This window comes from Ornithorhynchus anatinus, chromosome 16 (genome assembly GCF_004115215.2).
Source record: "Ornithorhynchus anatinus isolate Pmale09 chromosome 16, mOrnAna1.pri.v4, whole genome shotgun sequence".
Taxonomy (NCBI): domain Eukaryota; kingdom Metazoa; phylum Chordata; class Mammalia; order Monotremata; family Ornithorhynchidae; genus Ornithorhynchus; species Ornithorhynchus anatinus.
Window position 1 is genome coordinate 8,806,921 of NC_041743.1, and position 19,155 is coordinate 8,826,075.

At 40.8% G+C, this 19,155-nt stretch overlaps 1 protein-coding gene across 4 annotated transcripts in view; it reads right to left on the reverse strand.

Moving 5' to 3' along the window:
- The window catches only part of ABL2 (ABL proto-oncogene 2, non-receptor tyrosine kinase), a 101,505-nt gene that overhangs the window by 27,017 nt on the left and 55,333 nt on the right, over positions 1-19,155 (reverse strand). Inside the window, exon 1 of one of the 4 annotated variants that reach the window (XM_007668933.3) lies at positions 4,368-4,546. The exons of the other annotated variants lie outside the window; for them this stretch is intronic. Within the exon in view, the coding sequence (XP_007667123.2) occupies positions 4,368-4,437 (70 nt within the window). The 5' untranslated portion in view covers positions 4,438-4,546. Of the gene's footprint in view, positions 1-4,367; positions 4,547-19,155 lie in introns of those variants that run through there. 4 annotated transcript variants of the gene reach the window in all.

Consider the following 19,155-nt stretch of genomic DNA (forward strand, 5'->3'; position numbering starts at 1 on the left):
TTAATATGGGCAGGTGATATGTTGCTTCTTTACTGGGTACTGCCCAAATGCCTGTATTGCCCAGTACAGTGCACTGCACCAAGGAAAGCTCCTTGTACCAACTCTGCTGTACTGCACTTTCCCAAGTGCTTAGTACAGTGCTCTGCACACAGGAAGTGCTCAATAAATACCACTGATTGATAAGAGGACTCAATGAAATCTATTACTTTGAATCCCACAAATCGGTTCCATCCTTTTCTTACCAGCATCCCAGAAGAATGAGTTTTGAACCCTCACATTAGCAGTCATATCTACCCTTTTACTCTCATTCCTTTGGCATTTTTAAAATTTGTGTCTGCCTGTCTCCCTGCATTAGATCGTAAGCACAGGGACTGTTTCTTCTTCCTCCGGTATATGTTCTCAAGTACCTGGTACAATGGTCTGCATACAGTAGGCCCTAATTAACCTTACGAAGATGATACTTATTAAGCACTTTACTGTATTCACAGCGTGTACTAAATGCTTAGAAGCAACTTCTTGGGGTACTTCTGTATTGATGCTTCAGCATTCATCTACACAAACATTTTCTCCCTCAATTTACAAACCTGAGAATAACAGAGAATAACAGAATTTGTTCTTTAAAATGACACTAATTTAAAAGATACTAAACATCTCCACTTTTGTTTTCTATCAAAGGGAAAATGGAGATTTTTCCAATACTATTATCTAACAACTTTGCTGCCCACATTCACACTGAGTTGCAACACTTTTGAAAAGACCAAATGCTATAAACTACAAACTATATAGTATAGTACAAACCACAAACTATAATATTTACCCATTCCATGTTTTCTTCCATACATTATGTATTTGGGAAAACAAACATAATCAGCATGAAGTAAAACTTCTTTTAGCCATTAAATATCTTATTAACATAAGTGTACAAGTTACTTGCAGTTGTACAAGTATTTACTGTAAACGACTATACATCAAAGGGAACTCTGCGATTCAAATAGTAAACTGCCCAGGAAAGGACAATAAATGAGTCAGTTACCAGGAAGGTCCAGGAAACTTTCAAGAAGAAAGGAGCAGCCTCACTGAGCACCCAAGAAAACTGTTTAAACGGCTAGAGAGTACTGAAAATATATCTGAGTCTTTCACAAACAGTCTTAGGGATTGGTACTGCTGAGTATGGCATATCAATCACTATTGGTGAAAATATTTTAATTTTTCATCAAGTAATAACTGTGAATCAGTCATACAAGTCCATTACATTATACAGAGTTAAACATATGAGAGGCTGGTTATTTTTGCTGGGTTTGCCTCATCTTTTATTTAAAAAGTAATTTTGACTATGGTGAAAAGCGCTAGATCATTTCCTCAGAAGCTCTCAAATAATTTATTACTTGAGTTATTATAATACAGTTAACCAGAATCATCCCTTGAGATTCAAAATGGATTCTTGGGGTGGGGTAGGGGGAGGATGTCTTTGGTTCTAAGAGTGGTTTATTCCCCAGTCCTCCCAATCAGCATTTTATGAGCCAAAAAGAGGTCTCCTGCTGTGGAATAAACTTTTTGAAGGCCAACTGAGTATTAAAAACTGTATGCACAGAAGTATAGTCACTCACTGCTCTCCGTGTCTCAGCAGGAATATACAGGACAGGGGCGAGGGAGTGAATGGCACTGCCCAAACCACCGGCTCGGTCATCAATTCTTTTGTGCAGGTTCTCGGGACTCAAAATGGGGTTCATCGGCTGTTCTCAAGAGGATACTCCAAACTTTCAAACAGGCTATCTTGGAATACATGACTACAGTTGAATTCCTAGCAGGATCCTCAAAGTGAACAGACACAAAACCTATTACTGACCTAAATTATTCACACAGCCTCATTTCAATTTTTTAAATAATATTTATATTAATGTAAATGCATGCTCTAGTTACAGAGTGTGAGTTACCTACAACTCCCTAACAGTTCTCACATTAAGTTAGAAAACAACTGAATTTCACGTTCCTGGGTTTCATCTCCTTTTTAGGATACCAGATGGCTCCATTCAAGCCATCCATTAACTTCAACAAAAGGAATCAGTATAAATCCTCTGCCACAACCACCCACTGAACAACTGTACTTGTGCTGAACAGACTGACTAAAGCCAAGAAAACTCAGGTCAAACGTTTCTACAAGAAGTCAATTTTGAGAAATAATCTCATTTCTACTTAAAATTAGTGGGGGCCAAAGGAGAAATAGCTTCAGTGATAATGACAGGGCATTAGTTGATATAACTTCACACTACACACTAGGTTTGACTTTAAAGGCAACTCAAAAATCAAAAGGAAAAGAAAGGATCCAACTCTCTCAGCAGAAATCAGGCAAGCCTCAAAAAAGGAAAATGAAAATCATTAAAGGCATGAGGAGGTGGTGGGAAGGGACCCTGTGGGATGAGAAATTAAAAAGGCCGCCATATTTACTTTGGAAATGAGAAAAGTACCTATGACAAAGGTGTAATGGGAGACGTATATATGGTACTATCTTTTAAGGAAACTGTATTCTCTATAACAAATTCGGACATTGAACAATTAAACATTAACACAGAAGAAAATGATGATGATATAACTACAGGAAAATCAAATTAAAAGGCAGCACATGAAAACAGTTACAGGCGAAATCTTCCCTCACACAACATATAATTAGCCATGGCATTCTGCCATGGGAGAGGGGAAAGAGGAGCTTGGGTCTCTGGTGGTTAGGCCCACCCACATCAAACGACCTGCGAGAAGAGGGACTAAAGTCATTTTCAGGCCAGTAGTCCTTCTGAGGGCTGGAAGCATAACTTCATATACTTGGGTGAAATACCCCATAGCTCATAACTACAAAGGCTAGTCAACATGTATGTGTATATATGTATAGGTGTGTGTATATATATATATATACATGATGCTTGATTATGAAGTTTACCCAAAGTGCAAATATTTGCTGTCTTCCTTTACAGTAAATGTAGAATTTCCTAATCATCAGGAATTTTTTTTTTCTTCCAAACCACAGGGAGTTCATGTTTGCTTTTACAAAACAACAAACCAAGTTGCAGGGTTAGAGGCAGGATCTAAAACCAGCTGTGTGACATGCTGAAGGCTATACACAGTGGAAAGTAAAATCATGGGTTGGGGCAGAAATAGCCACCGAAATATAACAGTTTTGTGGGCAATCAACTTATTCTTAGATTATGAGCCTCTTGGTCCAGGGACTGTATCTATTACTTTCCAGCCTGCTTTTTCCAAAGCATTTAGTACAGAACTCTGCCCACAGTAAGTGCTTAATAAATACTGTGTCTACCATTACAACTAGAATGTGCTCATCAATTAGATGACAATAGGATGAAACCTGGATCCAGCTGCACATGAGGGGCAGCCTCGTGTGAATATCTCCTTCACATTTCTACCGATTTTGAGACGGGAATAGGAGCAACCCCTTATCTAAATTACAAGTATTATGTATGAACCTAACCCAAAAAGTCTGGGAAACAAGATGTACTGGGAACAGCACGGGCCTGGAAGTCAGAGGACCTGAGTTCTAATACCAACTGACACTTGCCTGCTGTGTGACCTTGGATAAGTTACTTATATTATCTCGGTCTCAGTTTCCTCATTTGCTAAATGGGGATTCAATGCCTGTTCTCCCTCCTACTTAGGGAGCCCCATGTGGGACAGTGACTGTGTCCAACCAGCCTAACTTGTATCTATCCCAGAGCTTAGTATAATACTTGAAACATTGTAAGCATTTAACAAATACCATTAAAAAAACTTACCTTTATCTTTAAATTAAATTCTTCCAAGCCATTAGTGGTAAATACTAAATCAGATTATCAAACAGTGACTATCCACTCTAATCTCCCCTTTCTTAAACCTCCCTTTAACTGTCCCCTTTCCATTCACTCAGCTAATTGTTCCCCTCTGGGACTTCTCCAAGTTCTCCACATTCCTCTTAAGTAATGGGGCCCCAAACTGGAAATGGTAAATAAAATAAAAAATAAATGTTGGTATTTGTTAAGCGCTTACTATGTGCCGAGCACTGTTCTAAGCGCTGGGGTAGACACAGGGGAATCAGATTGGTACGAAAGGAAAGGCCTATCCATTTTTAATCCTTTCTCATTTAGGGGAGGTGAAATTACTGGGAAAGAAATTTACACATAGTGGTATAATTAATATCAACCTAAAGAGGCAAGCAGACTCACAAATAATAGTATATAAAAATGGCCTCAACATTGCAGCTTTCTCAGGGAAAAGAGGGTGCCTAGCATTTAGTCAGCTGCCAGCAGATCAAATCCTCCTAGAACCCCCCCCAAAAAAACATTCCAAATGTGTTCAAAAAGGATTTAAGTCACCCTAGGTGTTACCTTTCTGAGGATAATCTGCAGGTAGCCAAGATCCCAAGGTGACTGGATCCAATCTCAGCTGCCAATACATCAGTTTGACTCTTAAACACAATTCCAGTAGACTCAGATGAAGAGATGGATGTTTGCCCCCTGCTCAGTTCCATCAAAGCAAACTGGAATGCTTCTCTTCAGCTTCAGGCCAGCAACCAAGAACAGAACAATGGCAGATTTCATGCACTGTCTGAAAAACGCTTCCAAAGATTTCTGTGGTAGTGCCAATAGCTATACCTTGACCAAAAATAAAGCTATTTTCTTATTTGACTATGGCAGATTTCATCTCTTCCTATGCCAGCCAAATTTATGCAAAAAAAAGGACAAGGGTGTAGACTTTTGATTTATCTCTCCTCAAAGACAAAGATGAACTGAAAGTTATCTTTACATTATCCAATGATCTGCCCTCAAGTTAGAAAACACGTGTGAGTGTTTTTTATGAAATAGGCTTCTTCTGTTCTCAAGTTCCTGTAAATCCCTATGGATACCTATTCTTATTCTGCTAAATTTGGTCAAGTGAAATGAAGAGACTTTCTTATGATGCTGAAAGGCAGAAGTAAGCTAGTTCTGTTTCAGCCCGGTGGATTGGTTCTTCCCTGGTTTCTAAGAAAGTGCTGTGAGTGGGGGTGTGTATGTATGTACACCCCCACCTATACTTAGGTCCTGGCTGCTGTGCTATTTCCTGTTGGCTGAACCCAAACATTTCCAATTGGCTTAGTTGAGATAGACAAGGGGCTCCATTCATTAGCCTGATCTCCGCAGCTGCTAGCTGTCCAAAGAAACTGAGCCCCTGAGACAGCACGAGTGGGTGGAGGGTGGGAGGAAAATTAATAGTTCAACTTGGACAGTCTTTCAGTTTCAGGCTTATGTCACTGCATTTGTTTTTCAAATAATGTATTGATAGCATAACCAGGATTCAATTCCAATGCTACTGCTGAGCCCCATGCTTCACCAAGACTCAAAACAAGGCCCTCAATGAAATCAAGACACTCTTTGAAATCTTGACTGATAATCTGTTAAGTACCTTTGTACTAAACTTGGGTTTTTCTAGCAAACCTCCCCAATAGGTTTAGTTCAATACCTATAACCTAGGAGATGAATACTAAATAAGGACATAAAAAAAGAGAGAGGATAGACGATCCATAAAAGTCCATGTCTGGGTCCTCAAATGTTTACGAACAAGTAAATTTTCTATTAAACACAAACTTATCATTAAAAAAATTTTACTGCTGATTTGCCTTACCGTCAGAGGTAAATCATAAGACTCTCTCAGCCCCATTAACAATAGAAGAATTACAACATGACCCCAACTTTCCGAGGTGATGTGTAAATCTGTTTAAAAAACCCTCTAGACACCCTGTTTTGCTGAATCAACTGGCAAAACAGTGATACCTTTATGATAAATACTGTTTCTGTGGGTAAATTGTGGACCTTTTCAAAGTGTGCTATATATATTTAGGAAATGGGAGAAGAGAAGGGCCTAGGGGGGAAATGAAAAGTTCAATTTCAGACATGTTGAGTTTGAGGTGCCGGAGGTATATCCAGGTGAAGATAGTCTGGAAGCAAAAGGAACTGCAAATCTGAATAGCGGGAGAGGATAGTCTGACCTAGAGAGGCAAACAGGAGAACCAGTTCTAGAGAAGAGGTAGTTGAAGCCAAGCGAGGGGATGATATCTCCAGGAGAGTGAACGCAAAGAGAGACCCAGAATAGAGTTTTGAAAGACATCCACAAATCTGGATGTGTGCTACTCCAACTTCATGCGTTTAGGAAAAGGGTAAAATGAGGAAGCTAGGTGACAAGGAGTAGGGTAGAAAAAAGAGGAGAGTCAAGACTAAAAGACAGTGTTAGAGCAGGTTGGAAGATTCTTGGAGAAAAGAGATTATTTGGGATGGAATGGGTTTTCTGAAGAGAGGAAAAAGCTAAAAGAAAAGTTGGGAGAAAATACATAGGAGGCCAAAAGGTTGAAAGGAGACAGGAGAGGAAGTTAGCCTTAAAGATGAGATAGCAGAGAGTGAAGATGTGGGGAAGGGATCAAGCAATGCTAAGAACAGATGAAGGAGGTTTGGAAATGGAAGAGGAAGGAGAGATGGAGGAGGTCTACCACTGTCCTGCTTGTCAACTCCTCTGCCTTCTGGCATGAGAGCCTCACCTGTCCCTTCAACTAGAAGTATGGCAGCTAAGTCAGGGCAGAGGTGGGTTATCTGGAGGGTGTTTTGTCACTGAAGGAAAGACTGCTGGCCCATAGTCTACCCAGTTGAGAACAGGACCTTTCCCTCCAAGTTCCTATTTCTAACTGTGACTGAGAAGAGGAGCAGGGAATTCTGACAGTGAGACAGTGATAGAGCTGCTCTTCATGCAGCCGGAGCAGGGAGTGAAGGCACTTCATTTCCTAATGTAGTGGGAAGAGTGGCAAATGCCATGCTTCCCATACCCTTAGCACAGGTAGACCACTGTTATCAGTACCACCATCTCCTGGAGACAGGAGAGGGTTTGTAGGTTAAGGGAATAGTGTTGGTGGACTAAAGACCCAAGAGTAAAGGATAGAAGGGCGGGGGGGATTCTTTCATGGTGGGGGAGCGGAGGTGCACTGTATTACCATTCCCAACCCTCAAGAGCTGGGCCAAAAGTGGCAGAACCTGGTCAGTTAAATAATTATCCCAGCTAACCACTGACAGCTTCTAGAGAAAGAGATGAAACAAAGCAAGCATCTAGCAAAATATCAACTTTATACTTTTAAGTGCAAAATTGCAACCCATGGCTTTGATTTCTGCCAAGAGGACAGGGGAAGGGAAAATAGATGGCAAGCTTCAAATTCGACCAAAGAAAAAAGTGTCCTGATACGGAGATTAATGGGAGTGCGGTTATTTTGTAAAATGACAAACTGCTTAAAGGCCTAAATGACATCATTTCACACAGCATGCCTGAAAAATATTTAAAGAAGTAACAAGATTTAAAATCGGCTATAGACATTATGAGGTAATCTGCAACATTAACTGTGTCTTAAATTTCCACTCACATGCTTCTAACTTTAGATACCACAGACACCCCTTCCCAAAGTGTATGAAAGTAAGAAAGCAAGAGTCTTCACTACTACATTCAAAACCCTTGGAATGTAGCATTCCAGCTGAAGCACATTACAAAAGTTGTATCACTGAGGCAAATGAGAGAGTACAATTCAAGTGGTGGAATGTGCCAATCCTATTTTCCCCTCAAAATTCCCAAGATCATTGTAGCTAGCACCTGGTATACTGACTTCAGTGCAAGCCCTGAACTGAAATTCCTAGGGAGGAATTCACAAAAGAGTTTTGTTCATTCCTAAAGAGCTTCAGTCGTCTACTGTAATCCAAGCAGTCAGCTGTCTCGAAGAACCTGTGCAAGCATGCAACAACTGGGAATATATATATACACATACACACACACACATGTTTAAATATATATATATATGAACATACACACATACACATATATGTTTTCTGGAGAGGGCTTCAGGAAGCTAAATGTTCAAACCCCAGCACAGAAAATGCTCAGTAAAATATAACAGCTAACTGGCCAAAAGCTCTCAATTGAAGTCTATGAAAAAACAGGTATCAGTGCATCTGGCACTACTTTTCCCACTCCATACAAGGACTACTTCTCAACTGACAGTCCTACTTTTTCCACTTAGAAAATTATTTCATAATGGATTACCATCATATTAATGATTCTGTGCTGCCACCCAATTAAGTCAAATTATTAACCCAAGCCGCTCATTTTGAAGATCAGCGTTCCTACCTAACAGTGTTCATCTAAAAAAGAATCTGGATCTTAGCAGGCTTTTTACTTCCATTTTTACTCCATTTTCTTAGATAATTCCTAGTGTGTTAGTAATAGAGACAATTACTGAACGAAGGAAGTGATTCCCGAGCCCCCAGTAAAACAAGATGTTCCTCAATTTGAAGTGCTCATAGGAATCCAATCCAGAAGGACTGCATCTTTTTGCTCCTTACATGGACAACTCAGGGATTGGGAACCTCAAACACTGAGGGCAGTTCTCTATTCAAAAATTGCCTCTTTCCGGATACTCTTTAGCAAAATTGGTCCAGCAAACACACCTAATGAAGATGAAAGGAGAGTAGAATTTAGGTTCATGGCCTCTAAAATCAGGATCAAATTAAGTTTCCTGGCTCAATAAAGCTGAGAATATTTTGTTTGATCTGTGGAAAATGGAATAAGATGAACTATTGACAGTCAATGAGAAGGCAACACTGACAGATGTTTTGGGGAAAGAATGAAAAATTCTAGAAATGTTAAACAACCTAGGGAAAAGCTGTACAAAGATCTCACATCATGCAAAGAAACATCACTCCGTTATCAATACAGCCACCACTGTTCAGATTTTTAATCTGAGAAGTTGTACTTGTGCCAACTTGATGTAAGTACCTAGGGCATGGAACACTCCATTTGCCCAACTCTCCTCAAATAAACAATAGAACAGATTCAGCTGTATTTACCATCTCTTTCTATACCCAAGGGGAAAGGACAATGTATGGCAATGTGTGAGAGGAAGCGGAGTTCCTCTAATAGCCACCTAGTCACCTTCAACACCTTTTCTGGTGCAACCCTTGAAGTGACTACATAACAGCAGTAAACTGAGTATGGCAGGTGTTATATGTGCCATCCAGCAGTGGGTGTAGAATGCAGCACAAAGTTCCACGCACACAGTGGTATTTACTTTGGTCAAAAAAAAAAAAATCTAATTACATCACTAATCACTGACCCGGAGAAACAGTCTCAGCTCCACTATCCGTAAGGTACCAAATCATGTTACTAAATTTTCTACCTCACTTCTTGGTCCTGCTGTTCCACCGTCTAGGTATTGCTAGGTTTCCCTGGTTAAGAGTATATGGCATATTGCACGCTATTTAGTAGCAGTTACTGGCTCATGAAAGAGGACTTCAAGTTTCCAGTTGAATTCTGAAACCTCTGGAGTCCAACAATTTCCATCAGCAAACTTAAAAATATAAAGCTAAAGCAATAGATAGTTGTAAAATTCCATTTCAGAGGCCAAAGAGCAAATTCAACTCTTACAAACTCAGCTGGTTAATGTCCCTATTGACTGGAGTCTTCTGTAATAAGGACTTGATTTCTCTATAAGGTCATCTGGAAACAAACTTTACCTTCTGGTAGAAAATGAAGGAAATGTTTGGTTATAGGAGACAGGGAAGGAAGCCCTCCACCCCCACTTTCTATTTAAGTTATAAAAAGTTGAACCCTAGGAAAAGATGATTTATAAAGGGGAAGTCCAACTGTACAGAAAAAAAAAAGACGGAAGTTAGGAGTCCTTCCATGACAAAACGGCTGACGCTGCCTTAACCAATCATTCCTGGACTGCCAGTCACCCCACCACTGGCACAGCTTCAGAAGTGGTGGCCTGGGTAGCTTTAAATAGCAACATGAATTGGAAGAATAAGGAGCAGAGTAAATAACCAGAAGAAGAACTTACGACTTACTCAAAGCGGTGATGAAGCTTGGTTTCCACTCCCCTCTAAGGGCAATTTGGAAATAAAATTTAACCAGTGTTTTGCCACTGATGAGATGTTAAACAAGATCCTTCTTAAAAGCAACCTTACCTGCACCTAGCCCAGACAATGCTCTAATTGCCCCATGACTATTTGTCAGAAGCAGCAGCAGTAACGGTATTTACTTGCCCTGACTTTGTGTGGAGCATTACACTATGGGCTGTGGAGAATTGCAAAAGAATAAGAAGGGGTCCCTGACCTCAAAGAGCTTACAGTCTAATAGGGTTGAAAGAGCTAAAGCACAAAATGGAAAAGACAGTGAAATGCAGTTCAAGAAAGCGTAAATGTCAGGGGGCCTACAAGTGGAGTACAAATTACAAAAATATATTCATAAAATAAGAGGTGAAGAAGCAGCAGTACGGCCTAGAGGAAAGAACACGGGCCAGGGAGTCGGAGATCTGGGTTCTAAACCTGACCACCACTTGCTTGCTGTTTGACCTTACTTAATTTAAGTCATTTAAGGCAACAATGACAGATGCTTTGGGAAAGAATGAAAAATTCTAGAAATTTTAAAAAATCTAGGCAAAAGCTGTACAAAGATCACACCAAGCAAAGAAAAGTCACTCCATAATCACTGCAGGACACCACTGTTTACATTTTTTAATACTTGAAGTTGTACTTGGGCTTGATTTAAGTCACTTCACTCCTCTTTGCCTCAGTTTCTCTAGCTGCAAAATATGGATTCAATACCTGTTTTCCCTCCTACTTAGCCTATGTACCCCATATAGGACCTGATTATCTTGTATCTACCTCAGCATTTAGTACTGGCTTGGCACACAGTAAATGCTTAACAAATACCACTATCATTGTTATTATTATTATTATTGTTGTGAGAGAGAACTCAATCAGCCTCTACCCTACTTATTCTTACCCTTCCAGTACACTCCTGCTTGCATGCTATTTTCCCCTCCAGCCAACTTCCTCACAGTGCTTCATTCTCATCTTTCTCACTGCTGACCTTTTGCTTATGCCCTACCTTTGCCTGGAACTCCCTCTCCGTTCACATCCATCTTCCCACCTTCCAGGTCCTTCTGAAATTTCATCTCCAGGAAGGCCTCCTTATCTCCCTATATTATAACCAGGCCCCAACGGACAGTTCAGCACTTCCACCTCTTATTAAGTTCCTGAGTAATCACACTTCCAAGTTGCATATCTCCACTCTACTGAGTTCTCCTATCTGAAATTTATTTTCATATTTGTCTCCCGACAATAGATTGTAAACTCCTTGAGGACAGGACCAAGTCTACTAATTCTACTCTACTTTCTTAAGTGCTTAGTACAGTTTTTCTGCAGGCAGTAAATGCTCAGTAAATACTAACGACAATGAAAACAAAATGACTTTACCACCGGGTACGGCAAACCCATCTGTGGAGCATTACTGTAAAGTGATCCTTTATACATTTCAATTGTCAACAAATAAGAGATCAAGCTCAAAAGGCTATACAAACAAAATTGTAGTATATGGACAAATTTGAAGCAGCCAGGGTACTAAATTAGTTGTCTGAAACTAGTCTGAATGCCTGATGGATATTTCACCTCTCAGTTTACAAACTGGAACTTTAAACGGGCATTATAAGGGAGTGGAAATATGCAGTTCTCTCAATCTCAGTTTACTAGCAGACAGACACCCTGCATGTTTTAACTACTGTCTGGTAAGCCACTGTCCTGCAATTCTAATAAATTGGAATGTGACCTCATGCCTATGGCAGTGAGACACAGAGACCGGTGAAAGGAGTAGATGAGGCAGGGTAATAAAGAAGATTATAAACACTCCACCACTGCTGTTGTACATAGCTTCCATGATCAAAGATAGTTAAAGCTGATGATCAACACAGCAAATTGCAAATGCCATAATTTTTCATTTAAGCCATTAAATTGAATCTGGGATAAGCAGTCCTATCTACAATTGGGTTTTTTTTTAATACTATTGCATAATGAGACCCATTTGTAAAATGAGTAAATCTTGCTGCTAGACTTGATAGGAACCAAAACCATATGTCTGAACACTTCTGCTGGTCAGAAAGTAAAGCCTCATTTTTATCTCCTGGTCGTACATCAGCTGCTGAGGAAAAAATGATTTCTTAAATTCAAGCATACTACAATTTACAGCCAGGTACAGCCATGTTACAGCCTGGGGAGGCAGGGTGGCCTAGTGAAAAAAACACAGGATTGGTAGGGAAGACACCCCAGTTCTAGTCCCAGCTCTTCCCCAACTTGCTGCGTGACCTTAGACCAAGTCACATAATCTATCTGGGCCCCAGTTTCCTCATCTGTAACATGGAAATAAAGAAGATTGTGAGTGCCAAGTGGGACAGAGACTGTGTTTAATATGATTAGCTACCAACCCCAGCATTTAGTGCAAGGTAAACCCTTAATACATGCCATGACCATTATTACTAAAGCCACTCCACGATAGATATTTAAAAGACCCCTAAGCAGATAACCAAATAAAGTGTTAAAACGGAGAGGCAACTTAATTTAGAAGTGGATGACAGAGATGTCAGCAAGTTAACTGAATCCCAATCAGAGGAATCGTTGTTCAACAAGGACCTCATTAAACTTTGACAATCCAGTGCATCACTGAAAGATGCCAGAGCAAATTTTGGGATTAAGGAGTCTTGCATCATTTTTCATTAAAGTATAAAAATAACTCAAGGCAATGAGAAACAGCATGGCCTAGTGGTTAAACCATAGGCCTGGGAGTCAGAAGGGCCTGGGTTCTAATTCTGGCTCTACCACTTGTCTGCTGTGTGACTGGGTCACTTCACTTTTCTGGGCCTCAGTTAATATTGTGAGTCTCATATAGGACCACATCTGTGTCCAACTTATCTTGTATCTACCCCAGCACTTAGTACGGTGCCTGGCACATAGTAAGTGCTTAACAAATACCATGGAAAAAAAAAACCTTGGAAAAAGGGGTTCACAGGAGTGCTGAAGGAGCTGGCCTTCTGGAAAACAAGACAAGAGGGCTGATGTCAGCCAGAACATGCTTCTACCTCTGCAGCCTCTTGCAAAAATTCATAATCACACTACAACTGCTCATTTCAGAAATACTGTGATGTCCTGCTTTGAATTTCACAGATTAAACAAGAGTGATGTTTGATATAACATTATATTGCACATATTAAAAAAAATATCATTTTTCCAGAAATTCTGGAACTGACTTTAATTCATAACATAAAAGTCTATGAGAAAATGTTCAACACAACTCTTAGATTCACAATGCAGCTACCTTTTCGAGGAACATAACCCCACTCTATCATGGGATGTGTGTGTACAATCAGTTCTCTCAAAACTGAGAAGCAGCGTGGCTTAGCGGATAGATCAGAGGCCTGGGAGTTAGGTGGTCATGGGTTCTAATCCCGTCTCCGCCACGTCGGCCATAATAATAATAATAATGTTGGTATTTGTTAAGCGCTTACTATGTGCCGAGCACTGTTCTAAGCGCTGGGGTAGACATAGGGGAATCAGGTTGTCCCACGTGGGGCTCACAGTCTTAATCCCCATTTTACAGATGAGGGAACTGAGGCACAGAGAAGTGAAGTGACTTGCCCACAGTCACAGAGCTGACAAGTGGCAGAGCTGGGATTTGAACTCATGACCCCTGACTCCAAAGACCGTGCTCTTTCCACTGCGCCACGCTGCTTCCCCTTCCCCTGTTTGTGGGACAGGGACTGTGTCCAACCTAATTTGTATGTACCCCAGCACCTAGAACGCTCGGTACATAGCACTTAACAAGTACTATTATTATTATTATGTGTTTTCCACTATGCATTCTGGACTGAATGCTATTGAGGATGCAGGGAACACTGATCTGATAATTTGCAAACACCTGGCTAGAACATAATGCAATGCTGGAAGAAATGGCTGTGTGCATGTGGGTATCGTCAGACAAGGAGTATCAAAAGCAGTTTTCCCTAATGGGTGGTTCCAGAAGAATATATCCCTATCATTAGAGAAAAACTGACTGTTTCTGATTCTTCCACTATTGCCACAAAATTCCACTGAAAGCTAACAATACAACTAGAAAACCAGTTGTGCAGGACAGCTGCTCAATATAACACCTACCTGGACAAAGCAAAGAGCAGTGACAGCTTCTTACTGCTGAGAGCCAGAGGCTCCTTAATATTTGTTAATAACCAAATTAACCAAACAGCTGTCAATATCAATCCTCAGGATTCTAACTGGGTGTGTTGAGGGTTCTGAAAAGTCAGTCTGTGAATCGTATTTACTGAGCGCTTAGAGAGCACGGTACTAAGTGCTTGGGAGAGTACAATGTAACCATGAACAGTCATAGCCCCTGTTTACAATGAGCTTAAAGTCTGAAAACAGAGTACCATTCCCTGCTTCATATATGTGCCCCAGGCACCTGGACTCCACAGTTTCCAAAAGCAAATGGACAGGACTGAAATCATTAACAATTCAATTTATTCATAATAATAATAATGTTGGTATTTGTTAAGCGCTTACTATATGCAGAGCACTGTTCTAAGCGCTGGGGTAGACACAAGGGAATCAGGTTGTCCCACGTGGGGCTCACAATCTTAATCCCCATTTTACAGATGAGGTAACTGAGGCACAGAGAAGTGAAGTGACTTGCCCACATTCACACAGCTGACAAGTGGTGGAGCCAGGATTCGAACCAATGACCTCTGACTCCAAAGCCCGTGCTCTTTCCACTGAGCAACACTGCTAAATCGATCAGTTGATCTTTCAGGCAGGAAGCACTCAGAGTACCAAAAGGGGCAAAGCACACATAATAATAATAATAATGTTGGTATTTGTTAAGCACTTACTATGTGCAGAGCACTGTTCTAAGCACTGGGGTAGACACAGGGGAATCAGGTTGTCCCACGTGGGGCTCACAGTCTTAATCCCCATTTTACAGATGAGGGAACTGAGGCACAGAGAAGTTAAGTGACTTGCCCACAGTCAGCTGACAAGTGGCAGAGCTGGGATTCGAACTCATGGGCCCTGATTCCAAAGCCTGTGCTCTTTCCACTGTGCCACGCTGCTTCTTGGACATAAGTGATATAAATGACACTTATGTACATGTCCTGTCCATTTGCTTATGCATTTGTTTATGGTTACATTGTACTCTCCCAAGCACTTAGTACATAAGTGACATAAGTCACTCGGAGTATGGCTAAGGAACATAACTGCTAATTCTGTTGTACTGTACTCTCCCAAGAACTTACTACAGTGCTCTGCACACAGTAGCACTCAATAAATAACACTGATTGATTAGAGTACTCGTCTAATATGTAAGACATTCCTCTGACAGTACTTAGTTCTTCTTGAAGGAATGTTTTCCCTACATTTTGAATAGAGAATCAGGGAGTGTTCTTCCTACAGTATGTGTCTGTCAGGATAGAACAGAACAGGAAAACAGAAGGCAGGTTGTGTGCAAGCTTGCAACATTAGGCATCCTATGTATACCTGTCTTAATGTGAGTTTTCTTTAATGCGGGGTTTGTCGAGAACATAAATAACCCCTGTGTTTCAGGAAACCTACGAGTACTGCAATAATTTTTTGAATAAACATATATCCCCACAAGTACCACAGTGATTATTCAAATGATTCACTGTTCATTATTCAGGACATTCAAATGATTGAGGCAATAGATGCTGAAAAATTATTTAGAACACCTCATTGGTAAAATGGGGATAATAATAATGTTGGTATTTGTTAAGCGCTTACTATGTGCCGAGCACTGTTCTAAGCGCTGGGGTAGACATAGGGGAATCAGGTTGTCCCACGTGGGGCTCACAGTCTTAATCCCCATTTTACAGATGAGGGAACTGAGGCACAGAGAAGTTAAGTGACTTGCCCACAGTCACACAGCCGACAAGTGGCAGAGCTGGGATTCGAACTCATGAGCCCTGACTCCAAAGCCCATGCTCTTTCCACTGAGCCACGCTGTTGAGACTATGAGTCCCACATGGGGCACGGACTGAGTCCAACCTGATTTGCTTGTATCCACCCTGGCGCTCAGTACAGGGCCTGGCACATAATAAGTGCTTAACAAATACCACAGTTATTATTAACAAAAAAAAATGGAATTTCATGGTTAGATGTTTTTCCTTCAAAAATGTTATGCAACATTCAGATTTCTACAAATAACCTTCATTACATATACTATTAGCAAAATGCTAATCACTTTCTGACTTTCACTTTCTATTGCTCTTCCAAAGACTAGGTAGGGCAAATCTTATTTAAAATAGGGGCATCAAATGATGATAGCGAATGCAGCAACTTCTAATAAGATTACTAACTCTAAGAAGTAAATTGCACCATCACTGAGGTTATACCACAAAAGAAAAAAAGGCAGAATTTTATACCAAGGGGCAAAAACTGGACATCCCAATTGCGTTAACAAGCTCCACAGGTGCATTCTTTGTAAAGTAGGAGTGAATGTGATGACTCACCAGTTTAAAATGTACAAAATTCAAAAATGCCAGCCCTGGAACCAGGGCATGGCTTAACAATGATTAAGGAAGAATGACTTTTATTGTATGATTTATAAACATAGCCACATTTAATCACCTGAATCTCCCATATAAGTCACTTCCACAGATGAGGTTGCATGCGGCCACTCCTTAAAAGCCAAAGAGAGCACATGTCACTGAAGAGCACACAGACCCAAACCACTTCTCCCTAAGTAATCCCATAATTACACTACTGTACTGAAGTTTGAGACTTCAACCTGGTGGATAAAGGATATCATTGTTTTAAGGACTGGGGAAGGGCATCACATTTCTTAGAAGTGATTTTCATCTCTCAAGTGCTAGGAATAGAGTAGAGGAAAAGATAAACAGTCTTTGGACTTCACTGAACATCAACAATGATCAAGAACTCTGGTGGGTGACAAATAGGATATGCTCTCTTTGCATGAAGAAAATGGAATGCTAAACTTCACCTGAAATTTAGACACAAGCAGGGACTAGCAAACTTGTGCTATCAAAATTCACTTATACCTCTCCACATTGCTGCTGGAAAAAAAAAGTGTATTCACCTAAACTTCCTCCACATTCAGTTTCATCAACCCTCCTACTCCACCCCCAACTTCAGCTTCTCTCTCACTCCATAGAGAACAAAGCAAAGTGTGGTGGAAAAGACACAAAAATAAAGGGTGATGGATGAGCATGATTAGTAATTTTAAAAATCCTAAATTCACAAGGAGAACTGTCTAAAACTCTTCACTCCTGCCAACCAACTGTACTTATTGAGCCTTATTGTGTGCAGAGCACTGTACTAAGCACTTGGTAGAGTACAATAGAACAGAATTGGCAAAAGAGAGTAAGCAGGGTGGGCCCAACCCAATCCCTGGACCCTTGCAGGCTACAATACCCCAGGAAGCAAAAAGAGGCCAATTTGCCACTTCCAAATCACTTCACTGAGGGTGAAAGGAAAGTTAGTGGGAGGAATGCTCCCTGAGGTTTTAAGCAAAAGGTTTCACAAATGAGGGAACTGCAGGACAGAGAGGTTAAGCGACTTGCCCAAGGTCAGCCACAGGCCAGTGGCAGAGCTCAGAACAGAACTGCCTGTCCCCTTAACTCCCCAATCCGTGCTCATTCCATTAGGCCATGCTACCTCTTTAGATTTAGGCCCCAAATTATATATTCTTAAAACAAATTCCTTTTAAAAGGAAGTCTGTTCTATATAGCCATTAAGTATTGGCTGATCATCAATATGATTAATTTATAATGATGACTACAACAAGGCAGATATCCAGAATCCCCAAATATCTTGACATGGTTAAATGTTAATATACACCAAGGAATAACATAAAAGTGCTTCAAGAAAAACTATTTAAAAATAAATTTAATTCAGTACTAATGAATATGTTGTAGTGGCATCCTTAGAGAATTTAGCTCTCTATCCCTATGGTCAGTTAAGCAAAAGCAGAATGAGTATGCTACCCCTCAGCCAGAGGCTTCAGTGACTTGTAGTGAGCTCCCTTCAATGCAATCAGTTAAGCATTAAAATCAATGCTTATATTGTGGGCACCGATTTATGTCACAGCTGGAAGAAATAGACTGAGACCATTAGTGGCATTCACAGTGGGGGAAGTAAGGGAGAAGTTGAAAAGAGCTGTGGTTGAGAAGAGTTTTGGGGGAAGGGAGGTATGAGAGCTGGAGAAACCCAGAAATGGGGGTTACAATCAGCTCTTTACCCAGTCTCCCTGTAGTCCCTCGAGTTATTCTTAGCTGGCTCTTACTTTTCATTCACTGGATTTTGATTGGTCAGGAATATTCTCTCTCTCTCCATATATACATATATATACACACACATAGATATAGATATATGCACACCCACCTATGAAACCATTTTTGATAGCTGTTATCCTTGTTGTGCTCTTATAACAGGTTAGCACTGGCAAGACCAGAATGATGATACCGGACATGCAGAGCCCTTCACAGATCATTACCAGTCCTTAGGCCTTCCAGGAACATTAAGTATATGCAAATAGTCACATGCATTTCAGAAGGGGGTATGGCCCATCAACATTTTGACTTCTCTCAAATCTAAATGATAAAAGGTTATCAAATTATTTACCTTCACTTTCTTATAAAACAAAATGTTCAACTTTCCCCATGCCGATATATAACTCTCATTAGCCCCTCAGAGAGAGCATTTTAAACATCTAAACGCAATAGAACCTACAAGGTAGACCCCCCTGAACTGGGCTCGGCCAATGGGCTGGGTGGGCCTGGCTCATGAAATGGTTGAGACTTGGTTAAAGGTGAGTTTGGGTCTACACACCCCTTGCCTCGGGCTTCCTAGTCAGGGGAGAGCGGGAAGAAGGCAGAAATTTCTTGCAAATCTGATGTTACATCATCGCCATGTTGTTCTTAAAAGCTTTTGAAACTACAAACCTAGGGGGGGGCTCTACATCCACACAGAACTGAGGATGGGACCAATCAGGGTTTGAGGCTGAATTGAGGTTCACACTCCTGGGGCTCACTGAGGCTGAGCCAGGCAATGAGACTTTTTTTTTCTTAAATGGTATTTTTTTAAGCACTTACTATGTGCCAGGCACTGTGCCAAGCACAGGGGAAGCAGCATGGCTCGGTGGAAAGAGCCTGGGCTTCGGAGTCAGAGGTCATGGGTTTGACTTCTGGCTCTGCCACTTGTCAGCTGTGTGACTGTGGGCAAGTCACTTAACTTCTCTGTCCCTCAGTTACCTCATCTGTAA